The sequence below is a fragment of the Macaca thibetana genome, chromosome 3 (assembly GCF_024542745.1).
Source record: "Macaca thibetana thibetana isolate TM-01 chromosome 3, ASM2454274v1, whole genome shotgun sequence".
In the NCBI taxonomy this organism is placed as follows: domain Eukaryota; kingdom Metazoa; phylum Chordata; class Mammalia; order Primates; family Cercopithecidae; genus Macaca; species Macaca thibetana.
This window is the reverse complement of record NC_065580.1, coordinates 153308786-153332996: the sequence shown is the minus strand read 5'-3', so window position 1 is coordinate 153332996 and position 24211 is coordinate 153308786. Positions and strand designations below refer to the sequence as shown.

General features: G+C 54.0%; 1 protein-coding gene across 1 annotated transcript in view; it reads right to left on the bottom strand.

Annotated features, from left to right (window-relative positions):
- Nucleotides 1-6808: 6808 nt before the first annotated feature.
- CSTB (cystatin B) overlaps nt 6809-24211 on the bottom strand; it is a 58337-nt gene continuing 40934 nt past the window's right edge. Inside the window, exons 2-4 of the mRNA XM_050784536.1 lie at nt 13051-13160; nt 7583-7684; nt 6809-7192 (exon numbers count right to left, since the gene is read on the bottom strand). Of these exons, the coding sequence (XP_050640493.1) occupies nt 7064-7192; nt 7583-7684; nt 13051-13116 (297 nt within the window). The 5' untranslated portion in view covers nt 13117-13160 and the 3' untranslated portion in view covers nt 6809-7063. The remainder of the gene's footprint in view (nt 7193-7582; nt 7685-13050; nt 13161-24211) is intronic.

The following is a 24211-nucleotide window of genomic DNA, read 5'->3' as shown; positions in this document are numbered from 1 at the left end:
TGCCTCGGTGCCACCCTTCCTGGAGCCGGGACACGGACGCTGGTCCTTCCCTGAGTGGGAGTCGCGAGTCCTTTGCCTTCTTCCCTGTCTCCTACTTGTAGCCCTGAAATGTGCTTTCCCGGGCCCTGCCTCGAGTTTCCATATGGAAATGACACAGGCTGCACTCCCTCCCCTGCTGGCACCCTAGTTTCTGATAGAGACCGTGGCCTCTCCATCCAGAGAGGGGGCCAGGCCCCACCGTCCCTGAGCTCCGTCTGTCTACGTCTCTGGCTGCCACTGACCCCACCAGCATCTTGGCCTCTCGACAGACCCCCTCCGCCTTGACACTGTGTCATACCCAGACCTCACGACATACTCCTGGGCAAGGCTGCATCGGCAGCACCCTGGCCAGGGCTGTGGTCGGACCATGGAGGGGGCCCCTGACTGAGACCACACCCTGTACTCCCAAAAGAGGTCATCCTGCCTATGCCAGAAACTCCGTCAAGTACATGTGCACTCCTGGAGTGTGGGCGCAGAGGCCGGCCACATTTAGCCAGTCGTACATTCATTCAGGCTGCAATTCTTCCTTATCCCTGGGCTCAGGGCCGGACCCAGACACACAAGGCCAGGCAGGCATGACGCAGCAGCCCTTAGGATCTGTGTCCTGTGATTTTCTCGCTCTTAAGGAGCACAAAGGTGCGCGCAGCCATGGGGCAGAATGGGGAAGGAAGAGGGGCCAACGGTGGCCCAGTCGGCTCTGCTCAGTCTGAATGGCACCTCCCACTGCTCCCAGGCCGGGCAGCAGCCTCTAGAGCAGAGCCGAGCCCCCTCTTGTCCTTCCAGCCGGCTCTTAGGGGCTCACCCGCTCCCCACCCCCGCAGTCAGCCCTGCAGTCAGCTTTCTCTAAAGGCAGCTCCGGCACACGTAGCTCTCTCTGCCCTGCACGTTGTCCACGACGCTCCCTGGCCCCAGATCCCAATGTCCCTGCCACGGCTCAGCACGGCTCCTTGATCTGGCCCTGCGTCAGCATCCCCTGGTGTGGCTACACGTGCTGCAGAGGAGCCTGGGAAGTGTGTCCTACATGTGCTGCAGAGGAGCCTGGGAAGTGTGTCTTTTCCATCTGTGGGAAATTCTAGTTTTTCTTGCCCTTAAGGGAGGTGGGGAGAAGGATCTGGGCAGGGAAGGCCCGGCCCATCTCTGGCCACCTTTGACACTGTAAGCCTCTTGGAGAGGGGCCATGCCTGCCTCGCTCTGCAAGCAGACCTGCAGAGTGCCTGACACAAGGACATTCAGATGTGGGAAGGGGGGAGGAGGGAGAGACGACCTGGAAAGGAATGAGTGTGAGCTCAGTCGATGGTCAGGGACGGTGCCCAACCAGGGGCTGGTTGTGCCGTGGAGAGCTCGCAGAGCTCTGAGCTTCCAAATGCTCAAGTCCTGACCCTGCCTTTTGTGGGATAGAAAATGGGAATTAACACTGCTTCTGGGCAGCTCAATTAGAACATCTTAGATGCTCTACCTGGTGGTGGAATGATTAGATTACTCAAGCCTACAATTTTCTCTCATGCACAATTTGCATCCAATTATGTTATTCTGTCTCTAGTCTAGTGCAAATCTAATCTCATCTCCATCAATTGGCCCTGCTTCATAACGCACGTTTCCTGACAGCAGTTAGAGGAGAGGCTAAGTGAGGCTGTGGTGGCATCTCCCAGCTTCTCTGGGCGGGTAAGGATACTGTTGGCTTTGCCTGGCTCCCCCCCAGACCCTCTCTGCACAGACAGAACCTCAGCTAACACACAGCTTGGCTGCCCTGTTCTGCCAGATGGGGAACACAAGGCCAGCAAAACCTGCAGGCCCTGGGTGCGGCAGCTCAAGCCTGTAATCCCACCACATTTTGGGGCTGAGGTGGGTGGATGACTTGAGCTCAGGAGTTCAAGACCAGCCTAGGCAACATCGCGAAACCCCGTTGCTACAAAAAACACAAATAATTAGCAGAACGAGGTGGCATGCACCTGTAGTTCCAGCTGCTCAGGAGGCTGAGGCAGGAGGATCACCTGAGCTAGGGGAGGTCAAGACCGCAGTAAGCCATCACGGCCCCACTGCACTCCAGCCTGGGCAACAGTGAGACCTTGTCTCACAAAAACCAAAAACCACGCCTGGAGCGGTGGCTCACGCCTGGCATCCCAGCACTTTGAGAGGCCAAGGTGGGTGGATCACCTGAGGTCAGTAGTTCAAGACCAGCCTGGCCAACATGGTGAAATCCCGTCTCTACTAAAAATATAAAAATTAGCCAGGCATGGTGGCAGGTGCCTGTAATCCCAGCTACTCAGGAGGCTGAGGCAGGAGAATCACTTGAACCCGGAAGGTAGAGTTTGCAGTGAGCCAATATCGCACCACTGCACTCCAGCCCAGGTGATAAGAGTGAAACTCCATCTCAAACAAACAAACAAACAACAACAACCTACCAGCTCTGGGAAAAGTGATGCTCGCTGAGAATTCTGGGTGGAGGGTGGGAGACCCAACCAAGATGACACCGTCACTCAAGAGTGAGTGACAGCGGACTAGGGACCCACAGCTGCCTGCCCAGCCCAGGGACCATGCCTGCCTCAGGAGCTTTAGAGTGAGGGTCTGGGCTTTCAGCGTGGGGTGGTTCCTTGCCTAGCATCTGCTCCGTGCATTTATATCGGCCGGGGCCCCAGTGGAAACAGGCAGCACTCCCAGGGGCAACCCAAGCAGCGTTTGGTGTCCAGTGTGTGGAAGCAGTGTTCCCTTTCAGGATGGGGCCCGCATTACAAACGGGGAGCTCAGGCCAGGCCGTCCTGGGCTCCTGCACGTTCTGGACATTGCACACCCACCCCTCCACCTTCCTGTCCTACCCGTGACTTGAGCAGGCGCCCAGTCTGCAGGGCGGACTGCAGGAGAGGGGCTGCCCTGGGAGGGGGTTGTAGGCTTCTGCTGCCCTGTGCCATTTTCATTTATGTATTTATTATTATTATTTTCAAGACAGGATCTCTCTCTGTCACCCAGGCCAGAGTTCAGTGGTGTGATGATGGCTCACTGTAGCCTCGACCTCCCAGTTCAAATGATATGATCTTCCCACCTTAGCCTGGGACTACAAGTGTGTGTCACCAAACCTGACTAATTTTTTATTTTTTGTATGTAGAGATGTAGAGACTATGTTGCCTAGGCTGGTCTCAAACTCCTGAGCTCAAGTGATCCTCCCACCTCAGCCTCCCAAAGCTCAAGCCATTTTTAACATTGCCGAGGCAAACAGTTTTGGGGAACCATGCCTGAACGAACCATGAGTAAGACCTTCACGTTGTCTTTCTGGCTCTCGGGGGTCTGGAGAGGAAGTGGCTCATGGCAGGTCCCAGCACGTAGACCTGTTTTCTGGTTCATGTGCCAGGATGGGGAAGGACCTGAGCCGTCAGGGTCCTGGGGATCCAGTGTCTTAATTCATTCAGGGTAGCCCGTCCTGCCCTCCAGACTGCTGGGCACAACCGGGGCTCTGTCCCAGGACCCAGGGCTCCTCCAAGGCAGCTGCCATGACGTCGTGGCTATGAGGCTGCCTCCCAGAAGGCGCCTCCCAGAAGGCGCCAACCTGGAGTCCCCACTCTGCTGCTAGCACCAGGACAGTCTCACCTGCCTCGGCCTCTGGCTCCTCCTCAAGCTTCAGGTCTGAACTTGGGCATGGTCTCTGCCCAGAAGCCTTCTGCATCTCTGTCAGATCCCCGTTTACCTCCAACAGGAGCCTTCCTTAGGGCACTTGGTAAAATTTCACATCCATGACAGTGACAGTCACCGCCCCCATGCTGTGAGCCCCACGGGAGTCCAAGCTGACTTCATTCTTCCCTTACCACGTGCCTCACCCACTTTGAGCTCCTGTATTAGCCCATTCTCATGCTGCTAATAAAGTCCGAGACTGTATAATTTATAAAGGAAAGAGGTTTCATCGACTCACCGTTCAGCATGGCTGGGGAGGCCTCAGGAAACTTACAATCATGGCGGAAAGGGAAGCAAACACATCCTCCTTCACATGGTGGCAGGAAGGAGAAGTGCCAAGCAAAAGGGGGGAAAGCCCCTTATAAAACCATCAGATCTCACGAGGATTCACTCACTATCACGAGAACAGCAATGAGGGTAACCACCTCCATGATTCAGGGACCTCCCACCGGGTCCCTCCCATGACATGGGATTATGGGAGCTGCAATTCAAGATGAAATTTGGGTGGAGACACGGCCAAACCATATCAGAGCTCCTAACGCACTCTCAGAGGGCAGGGTTGAACCAGCAGTGGGTTCGGTAACAAGGGACTTTCGTCAGCGAGTAGTGAAATTCATCAGATTTCCAAGCTGCTGCTGCCGATGCTCCTAAGGAAGCAGACGAGGCCGGGCGCGGTGGCTCAAGACTGTAATCCCAGCACTTTGGGAGGCCGAGACGGGCGGATCACGAGGTCAGGAGATCGAGACCATCCTGGCTAACACGGTGAAACCCCGTCTCTACTAAAAAGTACAAAAAACTAGCCGGGCGAGGTGGCGGGCGCCTGTAGTCCCAGCTACTCGGGAGGCTGAGGCAGGAGAATGGCGTAAACCCGGGAGGCGGAGCTTGCAGTGAGCAGAGATCCGGCCACCGCACCCCAGCCTGGGTGACAGAGCGAGACTCCATCTCAAAAAAAAAAAAAAAAAAAAAAGGAAGCAGACGACAGCATGTGGATGAAATTGACAACTTCATATAAATAATGTATATATAGAGAGAGACGGAGTCTTACTCTGTCGCCCAGGCTGGAGTGCAGTGGTACATTCTCGGCTCACTGCAACCTCCTCCGCCTCCTGGGTTCAAGCTATTCTCTTGCCTCAGCCTCCTGAGTAGCTGGGATTACAGACACCTGCCACCCTGCCCGGCTAATTTTTTGTATTTTATTTTATTTTATTTTATTTTGCAACGAAGTCTTACTCTGTCACCCAGGCTGGAGTGCAGTGGTGCAATCTCAGCTCACTGCAAACTCCGCCTCCCGGGTTCACATCATTCTCCTGCCTCAGCCTCCCGAGTAGCTGGGACTACAGGCGCCCGCCACCACGCCAGCTAATTTTTTGCATTTTTAGTAGAGACAGGGTTTCACCGTGGTCTCGATCTCCTGACCTCATGATCCACCCGCCTCGGCCTCCCAAAGTGCTGGGATTACAGGCGTGAGCCACCGTGCCCGGCCTTATTTTATTTTTTTTCAGTAGGGATGGGGTTTCACCATGTTGGTCAGGCTGGTCTCGAACTCCTGACCTCAAGTGATCTGCCCACCTGAGCCTCTCAAAGTGCTGGGATTACAGGCGTGAGCCACGCGCACCCAGCCACAGAAATAATTTTGATCCCTTTGTCAACCTGTGTTTAAACCAGACCACAGCATTAATTACATCTTTTATTTTCTGTTTTACGTTGATATTTCCTGTTTACATACAAGCTTCTAACCCTAAATCCAGCTTCCCCCAACCCAGGTGCCCCATAGGAGTTCCTGGTCACTGCTCCTGCAGACACCCGCTCCCTTCCTGTTGGGGATGGCTCTACCGCTGTGTGGCACCCTAAATGGCACCTCCCCCACCTGCCTCCCACTGGAAGTTCTCAAGTGGGAAATACCTCGGGTTTTCCTTTCAATGCAAAACTGCTTGATTCCGTTTTGCATGTTATAAAAGCTTATTCTCAGAATTCATGTTAAGAGTACAGAATACACAGTCCATGATTCTAAGTTTTCTTTTTTTCCTTTTTTTTTTTTCTTTGGAGATAGGATCTCACTCTGTCACCCAGGATGGAGTGCAGTGGTGCAACTTTGGCTCACTGCAACCTCCACCTCCTGGGTCCAAGTGTTCCTCCTGTCTCAGCCTCCCAAGGAGCTGGGGTTATAGGCGCCTGCCACAACACCCAGCTGATTTTTCTATTTTTAGTAGAGACAGGGTTTCACCATGTTGGTCAGGCTGGCCTAGAACTCCTGACCTCAAAGTGATCCACCCACGTTGGCCCCCCAAAGTATTGGGATTCCAGGTGTGAGCCACCGCGCCCAGCCTGATTCAGAGTTTTCTATCGTCACTTTCAAAGCTCTGTGGACTCACAGGTGGGTCCCTCCTTAGTCTTTACTGCCCTCTGATCTGGACAGCCTGAATCCCACGGCAGCAGTTCTGGCGTATGCTGTCGGACACCTTGGAGGCAAAGTGCAGCTCAGGACACCCTCAGGAATACACTCACATTAGGACCCCGGTGCACAGAGACTTTCACCCCTAGTCTTAGCTCTTATCATGTATGATGCTCCCTCTTCTGTCCTGTTTAACACAGCATCACAGGTGGGAAGCCACCGGGCCGATTCCACGAATGGGAAGTAATCCCTGTTGAAAACTAGGCGGCGTTTTTTAAATAGACACACTCTCCTAAGATACCTCCCTTTAGCAGCCCACATGGCTCCACGGGAAGCCTTCCGCATCGCAGGGCGCTCGGTGAGGCTGCAGGCTATTCCGCACGTGCACGACAGTGTTGCTGCCTCTCTGTACTGGAGCATAAAGTGTGTGAATGTATCTGAGATCTGGAGCCAGTTACGCTGTGGAATTGGATTTACTCACACTCTTATTTTATGGGAGAAACTGAGGCTTGGGGCCAGGACCTAGAGTCAAAGCAACAACATGCAAAGATGGTGGTTAGGAACGCGGGCCAGAGCGGCAAGGTGTGAATCCTGGGTCCACCACCCGCTTGCTGTGTGAGCCGGGCAATCTCCCCGGCCTCCATGCCCCCGAGGGGAAGGACCTGCCCAGCGTGGTTCAGACGAAGAAAAAAAATCCAAAACAAAGGAGGCAATCTGTAAGGATTTTAAAAATATATCTATTTTGAAAATATTTTGAAAGTAATTAAGATCACTGATTGGGAAGGAAAGAAATCAACACAGTGAAATTTAGGAAGAGAAATGCAAGAGCAGCTGCTGAATCCCGCCCCTTCCACCCCAAGGGCATAGCCCGGAAATGAAGCTTATTTTAGGATCACAAGTGCATGCTCTGGTCCACGGAGGATCACTTTAATTTTCAGTCTTCTGGCTGAAGGGTCCTGTCCAAAGTCAGGATCAGAAATAGCTCAGCTCGTCGTGCTTGGCTTTGTTGGTCTGGTAGTCAGACAAGGTCAAGGGCTTGTTTTCGTGAGGGAGAGATTTGAACACTCGCAGGTGTACGAAGTCCTCGTCGCCAACGTGCACCTGGGAAGAGAGTGGAGTGAGAGGAGCCTCTGATCCCGAGTCACCTTGCTGCATCCCTCCAGGTCGTTCGCAGCCGCTGACAAGCCTGTCTCCTGCAGGTGCAGCGGACGCCTTGCACCCCACATCCCTTAGGGTTCTTAGCTCCCCGGAAGCCCCAGTCCTCCTGAAAGGCCGATGGACACACACAGTAGGATGCTCATCTCAGGGGGCAGCCACAGGGTGCACCAGCACCTGAGACCACAGAGCCCAGGCCTGCGCAGGCGGCTTTCTACCAGCACCCGTTTGGGGCGGGCCCTCCCAGGCCACACTCCACACCACGGAGCCCAGGCCTGTGCAAGCGGCTTTCTACCAGCACCCGTTTGGGGCGGGCCCTCCCACGCCACACTCTACCTTGATGAAGTAGTTTGTCCCCGCGACCACCTGGCTCTTAAACGACACGGCCTTAAATACAGGGAACTTCTTGTTTTCCTTCTCTTCAAGCTGGGACCTCACCTAGGCAGAGGGGACATGAGGATGTCTCAGCGGCTTCTTGGATTCCCTCCTGCTGGAGTAACTTGCACGCACGTGCACACACACACGATTCTGACACTGGCTCTTCACACAATTGTCTCTTACAACTGAAGGGACATTTTAACTGTTAGCCTAATAATAAAGTAGAAAAAAACAGTTCCAGTCGGGTACGGTGGCTCAAGGCTGTAATCCCAGAACTTTGGGAGGCTGAGGTAGGCGGATCACTTGAGGTCAGGAGTTTGAGACCAGCCTAGCCAAATGGTGAAATCCCATTTCTACTAAAAATACAAAAATTAGCTGGGCGTGGTGGTGAGCACCTGTAATCCCGGCTACTCGCGAGGCTGAGGCAAGAGAATCACTTGAACCTGGGAGGCGGAGGCTGCAGTGAGCCGAGATCAAGCCACTGTACTCCGGCCTGGGCAACAAAAGCAAAACTCCATCTAAAAAAAGAAAATTAAATTGGGCCAGGCAGGGTGGCTCATGCCTGTAATCTCAGCATTTTGGGAAGCTGAGGTGGGTGGATCACTTGAGGTCAAGAGTTCGAGACCAGCATGGCCAACATGGCGAAACCCTGTCTCTACTTAATATAGGAAAATTAGCAGGGTGTGGTGGCGGGTGCCTGTAGTCCCTGCTACTTGGGAGGCTGAGGCAGAAGAATCACTTGAACCCCAGAAGCAGAGGTTGCAGTGAGCTGAGACCACACCACTGCACTCCAGCCTGGGCGACACGGTGAGACTCTGTCTCAAAGAAAAAGGCCAGGTGTGGTGGCTCACACCTGTAATCCCACCACTTTGAGAGGCCCAGGACGCGGATCACTTGAAGTCAGGAGTTCGAGACCACCCCTGCCCATGTGGCAAAACTCCATCTCTACTAAAAATATAAAAATTAGCTGGGTGTGCTGGCTCACACCTGTAGTACCAGCTACTTGAGAGGCTGATGCAGGAGAATCGCTTGAACCCGAGAGGCAGAGGTTGCAGTGAGCCGAGACTGCGACACTGCACTCCAACCTGGGCAACAGAGTGAGACTCCATCTCAAAAAAAAAAAAAAAAAAATTAAATCTAACATAGTTTAAAAGTACTCTGGGGTCAGGCACAGTGGTTTCTGTCTGTGATACCAAAACTTTGGGAGGCCAACGCCAGAGGATTGCCTGAGCCCTGGAGTTGGAGACTCCATCTCTAAAAAATAAATAACATACAAAAACTAGCCAGGCGCGGTGGCGGGCGCCTATAGTCCCAGCTACACGGGAGGCTGAGGCAGGAGAATGGCGTGAACCTGGGAGGCGGAGCTTGCAGTGAGTCGAGATCCTGCCACTGCACTCCAGCCTGGGAGACAGAGCAAGTCTCCGTCTCAAAAAAAATAAAATAAAATAAAAAATAAATAAATAACATCAGCCAGATGTGGTGGCATGCGTCTGTGATCCTAGCTACTGGAGAGGCTGAGGTGGATCGCTGGGGTCCTGGAGTCCGAGGTTACCGTGAGCGATGACTGCACCACTGCAGCCCAGCCTGGGAGATATGGTGGGACCCTGTCTCAAAAAAAAAAAGTGCTCTGGCTGCTGCCTAGGTTAACGGGTAAGCACAAGAGTGTACCGGAGTGACGAAGCCGGTCCCAGAGAATTAGGGGGGTTAAAAAAAAAAAAAAAAAAACGGGCCGGGCACAGTGGCTCACGCCTGTAATCTCAGCACTTCGGGAGGTCGAGGCAGGTGGATCACGAGGTCAGGAGATCAAGACCATCCTGGCCAACATGGTGAAACCCCGTCTCTACTAAAACACAAAAAATTAGCCGGGCGTGGTGGCGCACGCCTGTAGCCCCAGCTACTCAGGAGGCTGAGGCAGGGGAATCGCTTGAACCTGGGGGGTGGAGGTTGCAGTGATCGCTGAGATCGCACCACTGCACTCCAGCCTGGCAAGAGAGCAAGACTCCATCTCAAAACAAACAAACAAAAAGGAAGTGGCAGGAAGCACACCAGTTGGGAAAGAAAGGGAGTCACCCAGTATTACCGGTAGCGGAGCCACCAGGGCAACCTGGCCCAAGGCCCCACCACCTCCCAGCGCCAGGGAGGGCCTTTGCTGGGACAGGCTGGAGAAGAGAGGCCTGGGGCCCTGGCAGGAAAGGCTGGGGAGGTGGGGAAGGGAAGGTGCCCTCCTGCCCCCCATGTTCTCTGCTCAAGGCCGCCATGCTTCTCGCTGCATGGGCACAGTGGCTACCTGTGTCTGGAGACCAAGCTGTGTGCCCCTCTCCCAGCAATGTCCAGTGGGCCTGCGGGGACACACCAGTGTGGCAGCCCTCACCCCCAGTCACTGAGGGCTCAGGTTGGGTCTCGCCCACAGACCCGCCCCAGGGCATGGGAGGATGAGCACTGGCCCCTCTCTTTGCTGTTTCGGGAGCAGGAGCAGCAAAGTCTGCAGGGCATGGCAGGGAAACCCCCAGGAGGCTGTGGAGGAGGCTGTGCACCGTGGAGGTGCTGGTTCCAGGCCAGGCCGCCTGTGCAGCATGGGCACTGACGTGGGCACTGACGCCGCTGACAGGGAGCAGCAGGGGCCGGCCTCTCACCGGGGGAGCCCTGAAAGGCAGGATGAGTTAGAAAGCCGCAAGTGACCGACCAGTCACCTGTGTCGGGGGTGTCGACAGTGGGGCAGACGGGCTGCGAGGGCGCAGGGGTGGCTCTGGGGGAGGGTCCCCCATGCAGTGGCACAGAATGAGGAACTCTGCTGGCCTTAGGGCTCAAGTCAGGCTCTGGTCTCCACCTTCCTTGTCTGCAAAGTATGACAGGAACACTCAGCCCGAGCGCTCCCATAAGGAGTCGGTAAGACAGGGCCCGACTAGGGGGTGTCCAGGAAGCGCCCCTGCCCCTCCCTCCCGCCCTTCCTTAGAGACCACCCGGCAAATGGGCTGCCTGGTTCATACGCCTGCCTTAACGCCCCTCCCAGTAGCCATGGCTGGGCCCACTCAGGTCACTTTTGAGACAGGGACTCTTTTCTCCTGGCTGCAACAAGAACTCATTCGAAGTTCAGAGTGGGTGACAATGCGGGATGTCTTAGGCCTGGAAAGCCAGGAAACGGGTAAGGAAGAGCTGGGTAGGCTTCTATGAGTGGCTGTCGGGGAGAGGAACCACTTTTCCAGGTGCGGCTCCCACAAGCAGCCTGGGCAGGCACCGGCCGGACAAAAATGCCTCATTTCCAAAGGTGTCATGAGACTGACTCATTCTGCCCTTCTTCCTGCAGTCAGATGGTCAAAAACCCTTGAGTGATGAGGCTGTGGGCTGATCACATTCAGGAAGCAGCAGAGGGGAGGAAAGATAAAAGGAGAAAGAAGGCTGGGCAGGGCTCACGCCTGCAGTCCCAGTGAGAAAGAAGGCTGGGCGGGGCTCACCCCCGCAATCCCAGCACTGTGGAAGGGTGAAGCTGGAGGGCCGCTTGAGCCCAGGAATTTGAGACTAGCCTGGCAACATGGTGAAACCCCGTCTCTACTAAAAATACAAAAATTAGCCAGGCGTGGTGGCGTGCACCTGTAGTCCCAGCTACTCAGGAGGCTGAGGCAGGAGAATTGCTTGAACCCGGGAGGTCAAGGCTGTGCCACTGCATTCCAGCCTGGGTGACAGAACAAGACCCTGTGTCAATAAATAAATAAATAAAAATAAAGGAAAAGAAATTTGTTTCCTTTTTCCTCTCCTTACTCAAAACACAGGCCAGACCAGCCTGGCCAACATGGCGAAACCCCGTCTCTACTAAAAATACAAAAAACTAGCCAGGTGAGGTGGCGGGCGCCTGTAATCCCAGCTACTTGGGAGGCTGAGGCAAGAGAATAGCTTGAACCCAGGAGGCAGAGGTTGCAGTGAGCTGAGATCATGCCACTGCACTCCAGCCTAGGTAACAGACCGAGACTCTGTCTCTCAAGCCTGTAAAGCACTTTGGGAGGCCGAGGCGGGCGGAACAAGGTCAGGAGATCGAAAAACAAAACAAAAAAAAGGAGAATGGCCTGAACCCAGGAGGCGGAGCTTGCAGTGAGCCGAGATCGCGCCACTGCACTCCAGCCTGGGCAACAGCGTGAGACTCCGTCTCAAAAAGGCCTCGGCTGGGCATGGTGGCTCACACCTGTAATCCCAGCACTTTGGGAGGCTGAGGTGGGCAGATTACTTGAGGTCAGGAGTTCAAGACTAGCCTGGCCAATCTGGTGAAACCCCGTTTCTACTAACAATACAAAAATTAGCCGGGCATGATGGTGCATGCCTGTAATCCCAGCTACTCAGGAGGCTAAGGCAGGAGAATCTCTTGAACCTGGGAAGTGGAGGTTGCAGGGAGCCCAGATTGCGCCACTGCACTCCAGTCTGGGCAACAGGGTGAGACTCCGTCTCAAAAACAAAAACCAAAAAACCCAGGCCTCAGCATCGCCTGGACCTGTTCCTGCTTGGGGCATCCACTTGGTCACCAACTATGACAGGGAGGCGGGCCCGGCCTGTGCTCCACCGGAGGGGCTTCCTGCAGAGGACCTGCTCACTGAAGCCCCTCTAGAATCCTCTGGAAGGTGCAAAGCAACAGGACGTCCATTTTACAGACGAGGAAACCGAGGCACAGGGAAGGTTGCCCTCTGCAACCCAGCCCGGTTTTCATCTTGTTTTTTTGTGTGTTTTAGCTTTTTATTTAGACTTACAGTTTGAAACAGTGTTAGAATCAGAAGCGTGTAAAGAAACCTGTAGACCCTTTGTGCAGATACGCTTAAGTTTTTAACCCATGTGCCTTATCGCTGGGGACCTCTTGCACTCTCTCATGATATTTGCCTGAACTAGTTGAAGATATTGACAAAGATTCTTGCTTGGCCAAACTGTAGTCGGGCTCCTGAAGCGCCTAGGCCACCTGCGCACTTCCTTGTAAAATCCAATTTTAGCAAGAAGCCTGGCTAAGTCCGTTTGGCCAGACCCTCCCCACCCGCTTGCTATCGGGTCACCGTGAAGTTTGGAGCCGGCTGCTCACCTGCGCCATCGCCGGCGACGCCCGATCACCTGAAGCGCCTCATGCCTGGGGTTTCCCCTCAGGGATTGTCCATCCAGGGACCGCACCCTGCTCCGGGGCTATCAGTTGCCACTCGCCCTTGCTGTATTCAGCGGAGCCCAGTGTCTCCCCAGCGCCGACCCAGGCGCGGCCCCCTCCCCTGCACACTCGCGCGCAGCGCCCGAGCGGAGGGAGGCCTCTCACGGCCACAGCCCGGCCAGCCCGGGGGTCCAGGACCGAACCCGCCCGCCCAGGTGCGCAGCGGGGCCGAAGTGGCTTCTCCCGCTCCAGGAGCCGCGGCCTCGCCCTGAGGCTCAGGCGGGACCCCGGGCCGGCCCCGTCCCCGGGGCCCACCCACCTGGTCGGCGATGTCCTGGGTCTCGGCGGTGGCCGGCTGCACGGCGGAGGGCGCCCCGCACATCATCTTGGCGGCGTCGGAGGGAACCTGGCGAGGGGACTCGGCGACGGGACGCGGCGGCTCCTCTGCTCAAGTAGGCGCTGCGGTCACGTGACACGCGGGCGGAACCAAGGCGCGGGGAGGGGGGACCTTGGCTTGGGCGTCCCCTGCGGGGTCGCGGTGGCCCCGCAATAAGGGGCGCGCGGGGCGGGGCGCAGGGAAGGGCGCGGGGCTGGGAGCCTGGCTACCACGCTCCGCGGGCTCCGTCTCCGCGCCCAGGGCCGGTGTCGGGAAGCAGCGCCCCCCTCCCGGGGTTGGTGTGGTCTTTCCAGGCGCCGAGTCACAAGGACTGGGGCGGGGGCGCGGCCGGGTGTCGCCGGTGGGTTGGGCGCGCAGGGTGGGACCATAGGGAGGGGCAGTCGGAGGGGGAGCCGTCCTGCAGTGTGGCGGGGTCCGGGCCGCGCACGAGGGAGGGCACGGGTGGGGTGGGCGCAGCGCTACAGGGGTCAGGGGTTCCGGCCCTGCGGGAGCAGGTGTGCTGGCTGCTGTGGACATCACCGCTTGTGACCCAGGACACTGAAGGCTGAAGCGGGTGGACAGAGGGGCCCAGGGAGGAGGAGACGCGCCCATGCGCCCCAGGCTGGGTGGGGGCAGGGGGTAGATCAGAGGGATGAGAAGAAGGCAGGGTTCTCTGGTGGAACTGGAATTTGAGTTTTAGGATTTCTTTTCTTTTTTCTTTTCCTTTTCTTTTTTTTTTTTCTTTTTTTTTTTTTTTTTTCTTTTTGAGACAGAGTCTCGCTCCGTCGCCCAGGCTGGAGTGCAGTGGCTCAATCTCGGCTCACTCTAATCTCCACCTCCCGGGTTCAAGCGTTCCTCCTGCCTCAGCCTCCCCAGTAGCTGCGATTTCAGGAGCGCGCCACCACGCCCGGCTAATGTTTGTGTTTTTTGTAGAGACGGGGTTTCCCCATATTGGCCAGGATGGTCTCGAACCCTGACCTCATGATCCACCCGCCTTGGGCTCCCAAAGTACTGGGATTACAAGCATGAGTCACCGAGCCTGACCTCTTTTTTTTTTTTCTTTCTTTCGTTCTTTTTTTTTTTTTTTTTTAATTTAGGCAGGGTCTTGCTCTGTTGGACAGGCTGGGGTACAGTGGCCTGATCACAACTCACTGCAGCCTGGACCTCCTGGGCTCAATCGATCTTCCCACCTCAGCTGCTATAGTAACAGGCTCACCCTACCACACGCATATACAGAGAGTTTCACCATGTTTCCCAGACTGGTCTGGAACTTCCGAGCGATCTGTCCACCTCGGCCTCTCAAAGTGCTGGGATTAGTGGCATGAGCCACTACACCCCTAATTTTTTTTTTTTTGAGACGGAGTCTTGCTCTGTCGCCGAGGCTGGAGTGCAGTGGCACGGTCTCGGCTCACTGAAAGCTCTGCCTCCCGGGTTCACGCCATTCTCCTGCCTCAGCCTCCTGAGTAGCTGGGACTACAGGCGCCCACAACCACGCCTGGCTAAGTTTTTGTATTTTTAGTAGAGACGGGGTTTCACTGTGTTAACCAGGATGATCTCCATCTCCTGACCTCGTGATCCACCTGCCTCGACCTCCCAAAGTGCTGGGATTACAGGCATGAGCCACTGTGCCTGGCCTGCACCCCTAATTTCTTTAAAAACTGTTTTTGTAGAGATGGAGTCTCACTATGTTGCCCAGGCTGGTCTTGAACTCCTAGGCTAAAATCGATCCATCCCCCGAAGTGCTGGGATGACAGGCTTGAGCCACCACACAGGCCCTTTGGTTTAGGATTTGTGTTAGACTGGACCACCTGGGAAAGGGAGGGGTCGCTTGCCTTATTTGGGGTGGGGGTGGGGCCTGTGCTAGGCACCTATTGGTGTGACTGGCTCTTCAAAATGACCAGACACCCCACCCAAGGGCTGTCCCTCAGGGGGACTGGTCCGCTTCTTGGTAGAAGGCCCAAGCAGGAGCAGCCCATGAATGAGTTGTGGGGGCCTTTCCCTTACCTGCCAGGGCACAGCCTGGTCTGTCACTTCAGGCAGTCAGGTGTGGTTGAAGCCTGGGGGGAGCTGGGCAGAGACCTGCATCATTGTTGAATGAGTGAAGGCAGATTTGACCCCACGAACATGGAAAACTCTTCTATGTGGAAAACAAAGCATCAGAGGAAAAAATGGTCAAGAGAAAGGGATGTCCGCTGCCTGTGCAGGTCCTGCGGCTCTGTGGGGCTTGTGCTGTGGAAGGTGTTGGCCTTGAGGCCTTTGGTCCTGAGGTGCCTCCTGGAGTCGGATCCTCACTCTCCAGGCTGGAACTGGGTCCTAGGTGCCTCCATTATACAAATAGGAGGATAACAGCTGTGGAAATAAACAGAGCCCACGCACATGAGAACAAAAGGTCATTTATTCAGGGCTTGCTGTACAAGGGAGTCGCCATCCTCTCTTGTGTTGACCGAGATTCCTCAGCAGGCGGAGGCAGGGCCAGGGAAGAGCCTGGAATGGGAAGGGGAGGCTCAGGTGCACCTAAGGGAGGCTGTGGCCTGGGAGCCGGAAGAGGGGCTCACTAGGAGACCACGACAGGTCTCTTGCCCAGGGTGTGGGAAGTCAGCACACTGCCACCCAGGGTTTGCAGCAGACAGTTTGGACCACAAGGCTGTAACTGAGAGGAGACCTCAAATCCACCTCCCTGAGGAGTATGGGGCTGGGGACTTTTAGGGATTTGGAGTGGGCTGAGGGCGGGGGCCGCTGATGGGTGGAGGCGTGCAGGGTGAAGTCATGGGGTGGGGTTGAAGAAGCTGTGTTTTCATGCTGGTTCACTTCCTCTGTGGGGCTCTTCAAGCTGGTTGGCCTGGAATTAAGGATCTGAAACATCTTTTTTTTTTTTTTTTTTTGAGACGGAGTCTCGCTCTGTCGCCCAGGCTGGAGTGCAGTGGCCGGATCTCAGCTCACTGCAAGCTCTGCCTCCCGGGTTCACGCCATTCTCCTGCCTCAGCCTCCCAAGTAGCTGGGACTACAGGCGCCCGCCACCTTGCCCGGCTAGTTTTTTGTATTTTTTAGTAGAGGCGGGGTTTCACTGTGTTAGCCAGGATGGTCTCCATCTCCTGACCTCGTGATCCCCCCTGTCTCGGCCTCCCAAAGTGCTGGGATTACAGGCTTGAGCCACCGCGCCCGGCCAGGAGTTCTTAAACAAAAGAACAAAAGTCTCATGATTCTGAAGTCAGAGATTCCATCTGTAGGAACAGTGGGAGTGCAGATGGTCACTAGTGCTACGTGACTCTCAGAAGGAAGTGGGCTAAAGTGTAGCCTGACGAACACTCAGTCATCCTTCTCTCCCTGCCTCCCCCCTCCTGCCTCCCCCTCCTTCCCTCTCTCCCTTTCTCCCCCCTCCTTCCCTCTCTCCCTGCCTCCCCCCTGCTTCCCTGTCTCCCTGCCCCCCTTCCTTCCCTCTCTCCCTGCCTCCCGCTCCTTCCCTCTCTCACTGCCTTCCCCACTCCTTCCCTCTCTCCCTGCCTTCCCCCTCCTTCCCTCTCTCCCTGCCTCCCCCCCCCTCCTCCCTGTCTCCCTGCCTCCCCCTCCTTCCCTGTCTCCCTGCCTGCCCCCCCGCTCCTTCCCTGTCTCCCTGCCTCCCCGCTCCTTTCCTCTCTCCCTGCCTCCCCCCTCCTTCCCTCTCTCCCTGCTTATCCCCTCCTTCCCTCTCTCCCTGCCTCCCCGCCTCCTCTCTTTCTCTCTCTCTGTCTCTTTCTTTCTTTCTTTCTTCAGAGTCTCGCTGTTATCCAGGCTGGAGTGCAATGGCGTGATCTTGGCTCACTGCTGCAACCATTGCCTCCCAGGTGCAAGCAATTCTCCTGCCTCAGACTCCCAAGTAGCTGGGATTACAGGTGCCACCATGCCCAGGTAATTTTTGTATAGAGACGGGGTTTCACTATGTTGGCCAGGCTGGTCTATGAACTCCTGACCTCAGGTGATCCACCCGCCTCGGCTTCCGAAAGTGTTGGGATTAAAGGCATGAGCCACCACACCCGGCCTGTAACTCTATTTCTGCTGAATGCTCAGTTATAACTCGGTCCAGAACCTGTTCTGACCGTGGCTCCTGTGGCCCCTCCCCAGAAGCAACTCAGTGCAAGAGGACAGCTTCCCATGATTTCATCTCTGACCCACTCGGCCAGCAGCAAGCACCCATTGCCTAGCCACCCCAACCCCTTCCCCCAAACTACCTTTGAAAAACCCTAACCCTCAGGCCTGCGATGAGATTGATTTGAGTAACCACTCCATCTCCCTTGTGGCATGGCCAGCCTCACATCAATTCACTTTTTTTTTTCTGAGACAGAGTCTCCCTCTGTCTCCCAGGCTAGAGTGCAGTGGCGCAATCTTGGCTCACTGCAACTTCCGCCTCCCAGGTTCGAGCGATTCTCCTGCCTCAGTCTCCCGAGTAGCTGGGATTACAGGCATGCATCACCACGCCCAGCTAATTTTTGTGTTTTTAGTAGAGACGAGGTTTCACCGTGTTGGTCAGGCTGGTCTCAAACTCCTGACCTCAGGTGATGAACCCCCCTCGGCCTCCCAAAGTGCTGGGATTACAGGCGTGAGCCACCACACCCGGCAATTAACTTTCTTTACTGCAATGCCATCGCCTTTGTACAGCAGGCTGGAAGAACCTGTTGGGCAGTTCCACCTCGGCCTCCCAAAGTGCTGGGATTACGGGCATGAGCCATCACGCCCAACCATACTGACTTTTACCTCCCATTCTTTGATGCCAGAGTTTTTCATTTTACTAAAGGCAAGGGAAAAAGACTAAATATCTTGTCTCCCCACTTAGAGAATGAAAAAGAAAAAAATTATGAATATTTCTTATCTGAGAAAAGTGAACCCCTTTTTTTTTTTTAAGACGGTCTCGCTGTGTCACCCAGGCTGGAGTGCAGTGGTGCGATCTTGGCTCACTGCAAGCTCTGCCTCCCGGGTTCACGCCATTCTCCAGCCTCAGCCTCCCAAGTAGCTGGCACTACAGGGGCCCACCACCACGCCTGGCTATTTTTTTGTGTTTTTAATAGAGACGAGGTTTCACCATGTTAACCAGGATGGTCTCGATCTCCTGACCTCATGATCTGCCTGCCTTGGCCTCCCAAAGTGCTGGGATTACAGGCATGAGCCACTGCGCCCAGCCTTCTTCTTCTTCTTCTTCTTCTTTTTTTTTTTTTTTTTTTGTTGTTGTTGAGATGGAGTTTCACTCTTGTCGCCCAGGGTGGAATGCAATGGCAAGATCTCGGCTCACTGCAGCTTCTGCCTCCTGCATTCAAGCAATTCTCCTGCCTCAGCTTCCCGAGTAGCTGGGATTACAGGCGCCTGCCACCACATCCAGCTAATTTTTGTATTTTTAGTAAAGACGGGTTTTCACCATGTTGGTGTTGGCCAGGCTGGTCTCGAACTCCTGACTTTGTGATCTACCCATCTTGGCCTCCCAAGGTGTTGGGATTACAGGCGTGAGCCAACACGCCTGGCCGAAAGCGAACCCTTTTAAGTTGTCAAGCCCTGAGAGATATTAAAATAAGACAGCAATCACATGCTGTTTCTCCTAGACCTGTGTCACCATCTCTGGAAACTGGTTCCTCTCACCACAAGTAGCTTGAAGTGAACCTAACAATGCTGCACACAGGACACTGTAATCCATACAATGTATAGCCAATCACTAATCAATATTATTTCTGTAAACCAATGAGAATTCCTGATAGACAACTTTGTATCAGCCTGCTCCTTATCCCTCTTTTGCTTTAAAAACCTGCTTGTCGGCCGGGCATGGTGGCTCACGCCGTAATCCCAGCACTTTGGGAGGCCAAAGCGGATGGATCACCTGAGGTCAGGAGTTCGAGACCAGCTTGGCCAACATGATGGAACCCCGTCTCTACTAAAAATAAAAAATAAAAAAATTAGCTGAGCATGGTATCAGGTGCCTGTAATCCCAGCTACTTGGAAGGCTGAGGCAGGAGAATCATATGAACCTGGGAGGTGGTTGCAGTGAGCTGAGATTGTGCCATTGTACTCCAGCCTGGGCGACAGAAGCGAAACTCCGTTTCAAACAAAGCCCTGCTGTAACGAAGGTCAAAAGCAGCACTCCCAAGGCAACATGGAAGTGTCCTGCTGTCCTCAACTTTAGCCCATGCACAGTCTCTACACCAATTCTGCCTCAGAAGGAAGAACTTCAACAAGGAAGAAAGGATGAAGGACGACAAGACCTGGGGGCACCTCAGAGACTTTGAACATCACTCACATTTGAAATCTGCATTCAGAAGGATCAAAGTTTGAAACTTAAACTATTTCAGAATCTCACTTGCTTGATTTTTCTTCTGTGTGCCTTCTTCCTCAGCATGCTGATCCAGGTTTCTTGGGGATTTTTTTGGGCTTCCTGTTAACACTCGTAAGCAGGTGACTAATACACCTGTTCCTGGTTCCAATTAGTTGTTTGTGTTTCCATTATGCAAGAGTTTCATGGGAATTTGTTGTTAATTAAATTCTAGACATCAGAGAGTCTCAGCCCAAGCAATAGGTGATGGGATCTGCGGGCCCCATCCCAGCCCCCTGTTCATGAACCTGCAGGCGGTGCTGCGGGGAGCTCTGCCTGGTGGGAAAACTGCTGACATGGTGCGCTGAGGTCAAAACCCCTCTGTTGCAGGATGTCCCAGCGGGCCTCAGGTCCTCCCTGTTTGCTGAGCTTGTGTTTCAGCTGCCTTTCTTTCCCACTGAAAGCCCTGCCTTCTTCCAAAAGCTGCCGGTAGATCCAAAACCCTGCAAACTTCTACTCAGGTTGCAACATGCAACGTGAATTCCAGTACTCTCACATTTCTATTTGAGGATTTCCCAAAAGCCAGTGGCTTCCAAGGAAAAAGGCCTGAGACCGGGCATGGACTATTCACCCTTGCATCTGGCTGTGCGCCTTACTCACACATCCCTCTCATACGTCTACGTTTGCTGTTAAGGAGCCCCTACTGCAAGTATGCAAGTATGGGGAGAAAAGAAAGAAAAAGAGGGAAGACCAGGCGCGGTGGCTCAAGCCTATAATCCCAGCACTTTGGGAGGCCGAGACGGGTGAATCATGAGGTCAGGAGATCGAGACCATCCTGGCTAACACGGTGAAACCCCCATCTCTACTAAAAATACAAAAAAAATTAGCCAGGCATGCTGGTGGGCACCTGTAGTCCCAGCTATTCAGGAGGCTGAGGCAGGAGAATGGCGTGAACCCGGGAGGTGGAGCTTGCAGTGAGCCGAGATCGCGCCGCTACACTCCAGCCTGGGTGACAGAGTGAGATTCTGTCTCAAAAAAAAAAAGAGAAAAAAAGAAGAAAAAGAGGGAAACAACCAGTGAGCCGGGGAGGGAGGCCCGCGGGGCACTTGCCTGTCGGGCAATACAAGGAAAACTGCTCAGAACCCAGCAGCATTCGAAACACACAAGAGCAAGATGGTGGCAGGAGTCACATCAAACTCATCCTGCATGGGCACCCGGACGGACAGATCAGTCAGCGGTGGGTGTGCAGTGCGCTGTGGGCTGTGTCACAGGGATGTGGTGCCCAACACCTCCCTGTGTGACTAAGTCCTGCCATAGGATGACTAAGCAGGACCAGACCAGAAACTGGATAAGCTTCTAAGAGCATGGCCTGCTTGACACTGTTACAGGAAAGGGGTCCCAATCCTGACCCCAAGAAAGGGTTCTTGGATCTCTCGCAAAAAAGAATTCAGGGCAAGTCCACAGAGTAAAGTGAAAGCAAGTTTATTAAGAAAGTAGAGGAATAAGAGAATGGCTATTCCATAGAGCAGCCCTGAGGACTGCTGGTTGCCCATTTTTATGGTTATTTCTTGACGATATTCTAAACAAGGGGTGGATTATTCACACCTCCCCTGTTTAGACCATATAGGGTAACCTCCTGATGTTGCCATGGCATTTGTAAACTGTCATGGCGCTGGTGGGAGTGTAGCAGTGAGGATGACCCAGAGGTCACTCTCATGGCTGTTTTGGTTTTGGTGGGTTTTAGCTGGCTCCTTTACTGCAAACTGTTTTATCAGCAAGGTCTTTATGGCCTGTAGTTTGTACGGACCTCCTATCTCATCCTTTGACTAAGAAGGCCTCAGCCGTCTGGGAATGCAGCCCAGTAGGTCTCAGCCTCATTTTACCCAGCTCCTATTCAAGATGGAGTCGCTCTGGTTCAAACACCTCTGAACATGTTCATGCATTGTTTGACCCACAGTAGATAAACCTGAGGCTAAGCCCTTGATTGATAATTCTCGAGAGCATATCACCAATTAGGAAAATGAATAGTGGTGGCCAGGCACGGTGGCTCATGCCTGTAATCCCAGCACTTTGGGGGACCAAGGTGAGAGGGTCACTTGAGCCCAGGAGTTCAAGACCAGACTGGGCAAAGTAATGACACCCCATCTGTGATGATTAATACTGAGTGTCCCAAAGTACTGATCCCGGGTGTGTCTGTGAGCGTGTTGCCAAAGGAGATTAGCACTGGAGTCAGTGGACTGGGGAAGGCGGACCCACCCTCAATCTGGGTGGGCACCATCTAATCAGCTGCCAGCATGGCTGGAATATAAAGCAGGCAGAAAAATGTAAAAAAATGAGACTGGCCTAGCCTCCCAGCCTACATCTTTCTCCCGTGTGGATGCTTCCTGCCCTCGAACATCAGACTCTTTACGTTCTTCAGTTTTGGGACTCAGACTGGCTCTCCTTGCTCCTCAGTTTGCAAACAGCCTACTGTGGGACCTTGTGATCGTGTGAGTTAATACTTAATAAACTCCCCTTTATATATCTCTCTCTACAGAAATAAAAAATTAGCCAGCTGAAGTGATGCACACCTGTGGTCCCAGCTATTCAGAAGGCTGGGGTGGGAGGATCACTTGAGCCCTGGAGGTCGAGGCTGCAGTGAGCTGTGATTGCAACACTGCACTCCAGCCTGGGAGATAGAGTGAGACCCTATCTCTTAAAAAAATAAAATAAAATAAAATAAAATAAAATAAAATACAGTAGTGAGACATTTCAGGCCATTTAAAGATTTGAAATTATGATCTTTAATATTCATTAAAAACTCGGTCATGTTTTCTTGTTTCCACCTCTACCCCAACGGAAAAAGAGAAAATACAGTGAAAAAGAGGTTTAAACTTAGTTTTTCTTCAGGTTGAGCCCTAGTGTGACTTTCAGTCAGAAATGGGTTATACTGTGGCCAGGCGCAGTGGCTCATGCCTGTAATCCCAGCACTGTGGGAGGCTGAGGGGGGCTGATCACTTGAGGTCAGGAGTTCAAGACCAGCCCTGGCAACATGGCAAAACCCTGTCTCTACTGAAAATGCAAAAATTAGCCAGGTGTGGTGGTGGGCACCTGTAGTCGCAGCTACTTGGGAGGCCGAGGCAGGAGACACTTGAACCCGGGAGGTGGAGGTTGCAGTGAGCTGAGATCGCGTTACTGCATTTCAGCCTGGGTGACAGAGCAAGACTCTGTCTCAAAAAAAAAGTGTGTGTGGGGAGGGGTGCTTACATCGGAGAGTGTTTTTGTTTCTGCCTTCAAAGGTCATGCCAGGAGAAGATATATATATATATATTTTTTGAGACAGAGTCTCGCTCTGTCGCCCAGGTTAGAGTGCAGTGGCGCGATCTCGGCTCACCGCAAGCTCCGCATCCTGGGTTCCCGCCATTCTCCTGCCTCAGCCTCCTGAGTAGCTGGGACTACAGGCGCCCGCCACCACACCCAGCTATTTTTTTGTATTTTTAGTATAGACAAGGTTTCACTGTGTTAGCCAGGATGGTCTCCATCTCCTGACCTCGTGATCCGCCCGCCTCGGCCTCCCAAAGTGCTGGGATTACAGGCGTGAGCCACCGCGCCCGGCTATTTTTTTTTTTTTTTTTTTTTGAGATGGAGTCTCGCTCTGTCACCCAGGCTGGAGTGCAGTGATGCAGTCTCGGCTCACCGCAAGCTCTGCCTCCCGGGTTCACACCATTCTCCTGCCTCAGCCTCCCTAGTAGCTGGGATTATAGGCATAAGCCACCGTGCCCAGCCCGAGAAGAGATTTTTTAAGTCACTTTACTCTATTTCCAAATCTTAGTCTTCCATATTTTTAGAGACCACCTGCCATGTCCTTTCCGTCTGAAGCCTGGCATCTCAAGCCTGGTGTGAAGGTGTGCTCCCCAATGAACAACTTCACCCTCCTAGGACAGCTTAGTCCCTCTCACCCTGTTCTCAGCAGTGAGGTGTGACATACCCACTGTGCACCTGACATACCCATTGTGCACACAACATACCCACTGTGCGCACGCGACATACCCACTGTGTGTGCGCAACATACCCACTGTGTGCGCGACATACCCACTGTGTGCGCACGACATACCCACTGTGCGTGTGACATACCCACTGTGCACGTGACATACCCACTGTGCGCACGCGACATACCCACTGTGTGTGTGCAACATACCCACTGTGTGCGCGACATACCCACTGTGTGCGCACGACATACCCACTGTGCGCACGACATACCCACTCTGCGCGCGACATACCCACTGTGTGCGCGTGACATACCCACTGTGCGCACGACATACCCACTGTGTGCGACATACCCACTGTGCGTGTGCAATATACCCACTGTGCGCGAGACATACCCACTGTGCGTGACATACGCGTTGTGTGCGAGATATACCCACTGTGCGTGAGACATACCCACTGTCTGTGCGACATACCCACTGTGTGCAAGATATACACGCTGTGCGTGACATGCCCGCTGTGCGCGACATACCTGCTGTGTGCGAGACATATCCACTGTGTGAGATATATCCACTGTGCGAGATATACCCACTGTGCGAGATATACCCACTGTGCGAGATATACCCACTGTGCGTGACATACGCGCTGTGTGTGAGATATACCCGCTGTGTGTGTAACATACCCACTGTGTGCGTGACATACCCACTGTGTGCGAGACATACTCACTGTGTGAGTGCAGGGCCTTTTCTCATTCGTGCTTGTCCCCCAGAAAGTCATGTCTGCTGGAACCTCAGAATGTGACCTTAATTTGGAAAACGGGTCTTTCCAGACATGGTTAGTTAACATGAGGCCATGTTACATTAAGGCAGGCCTAAG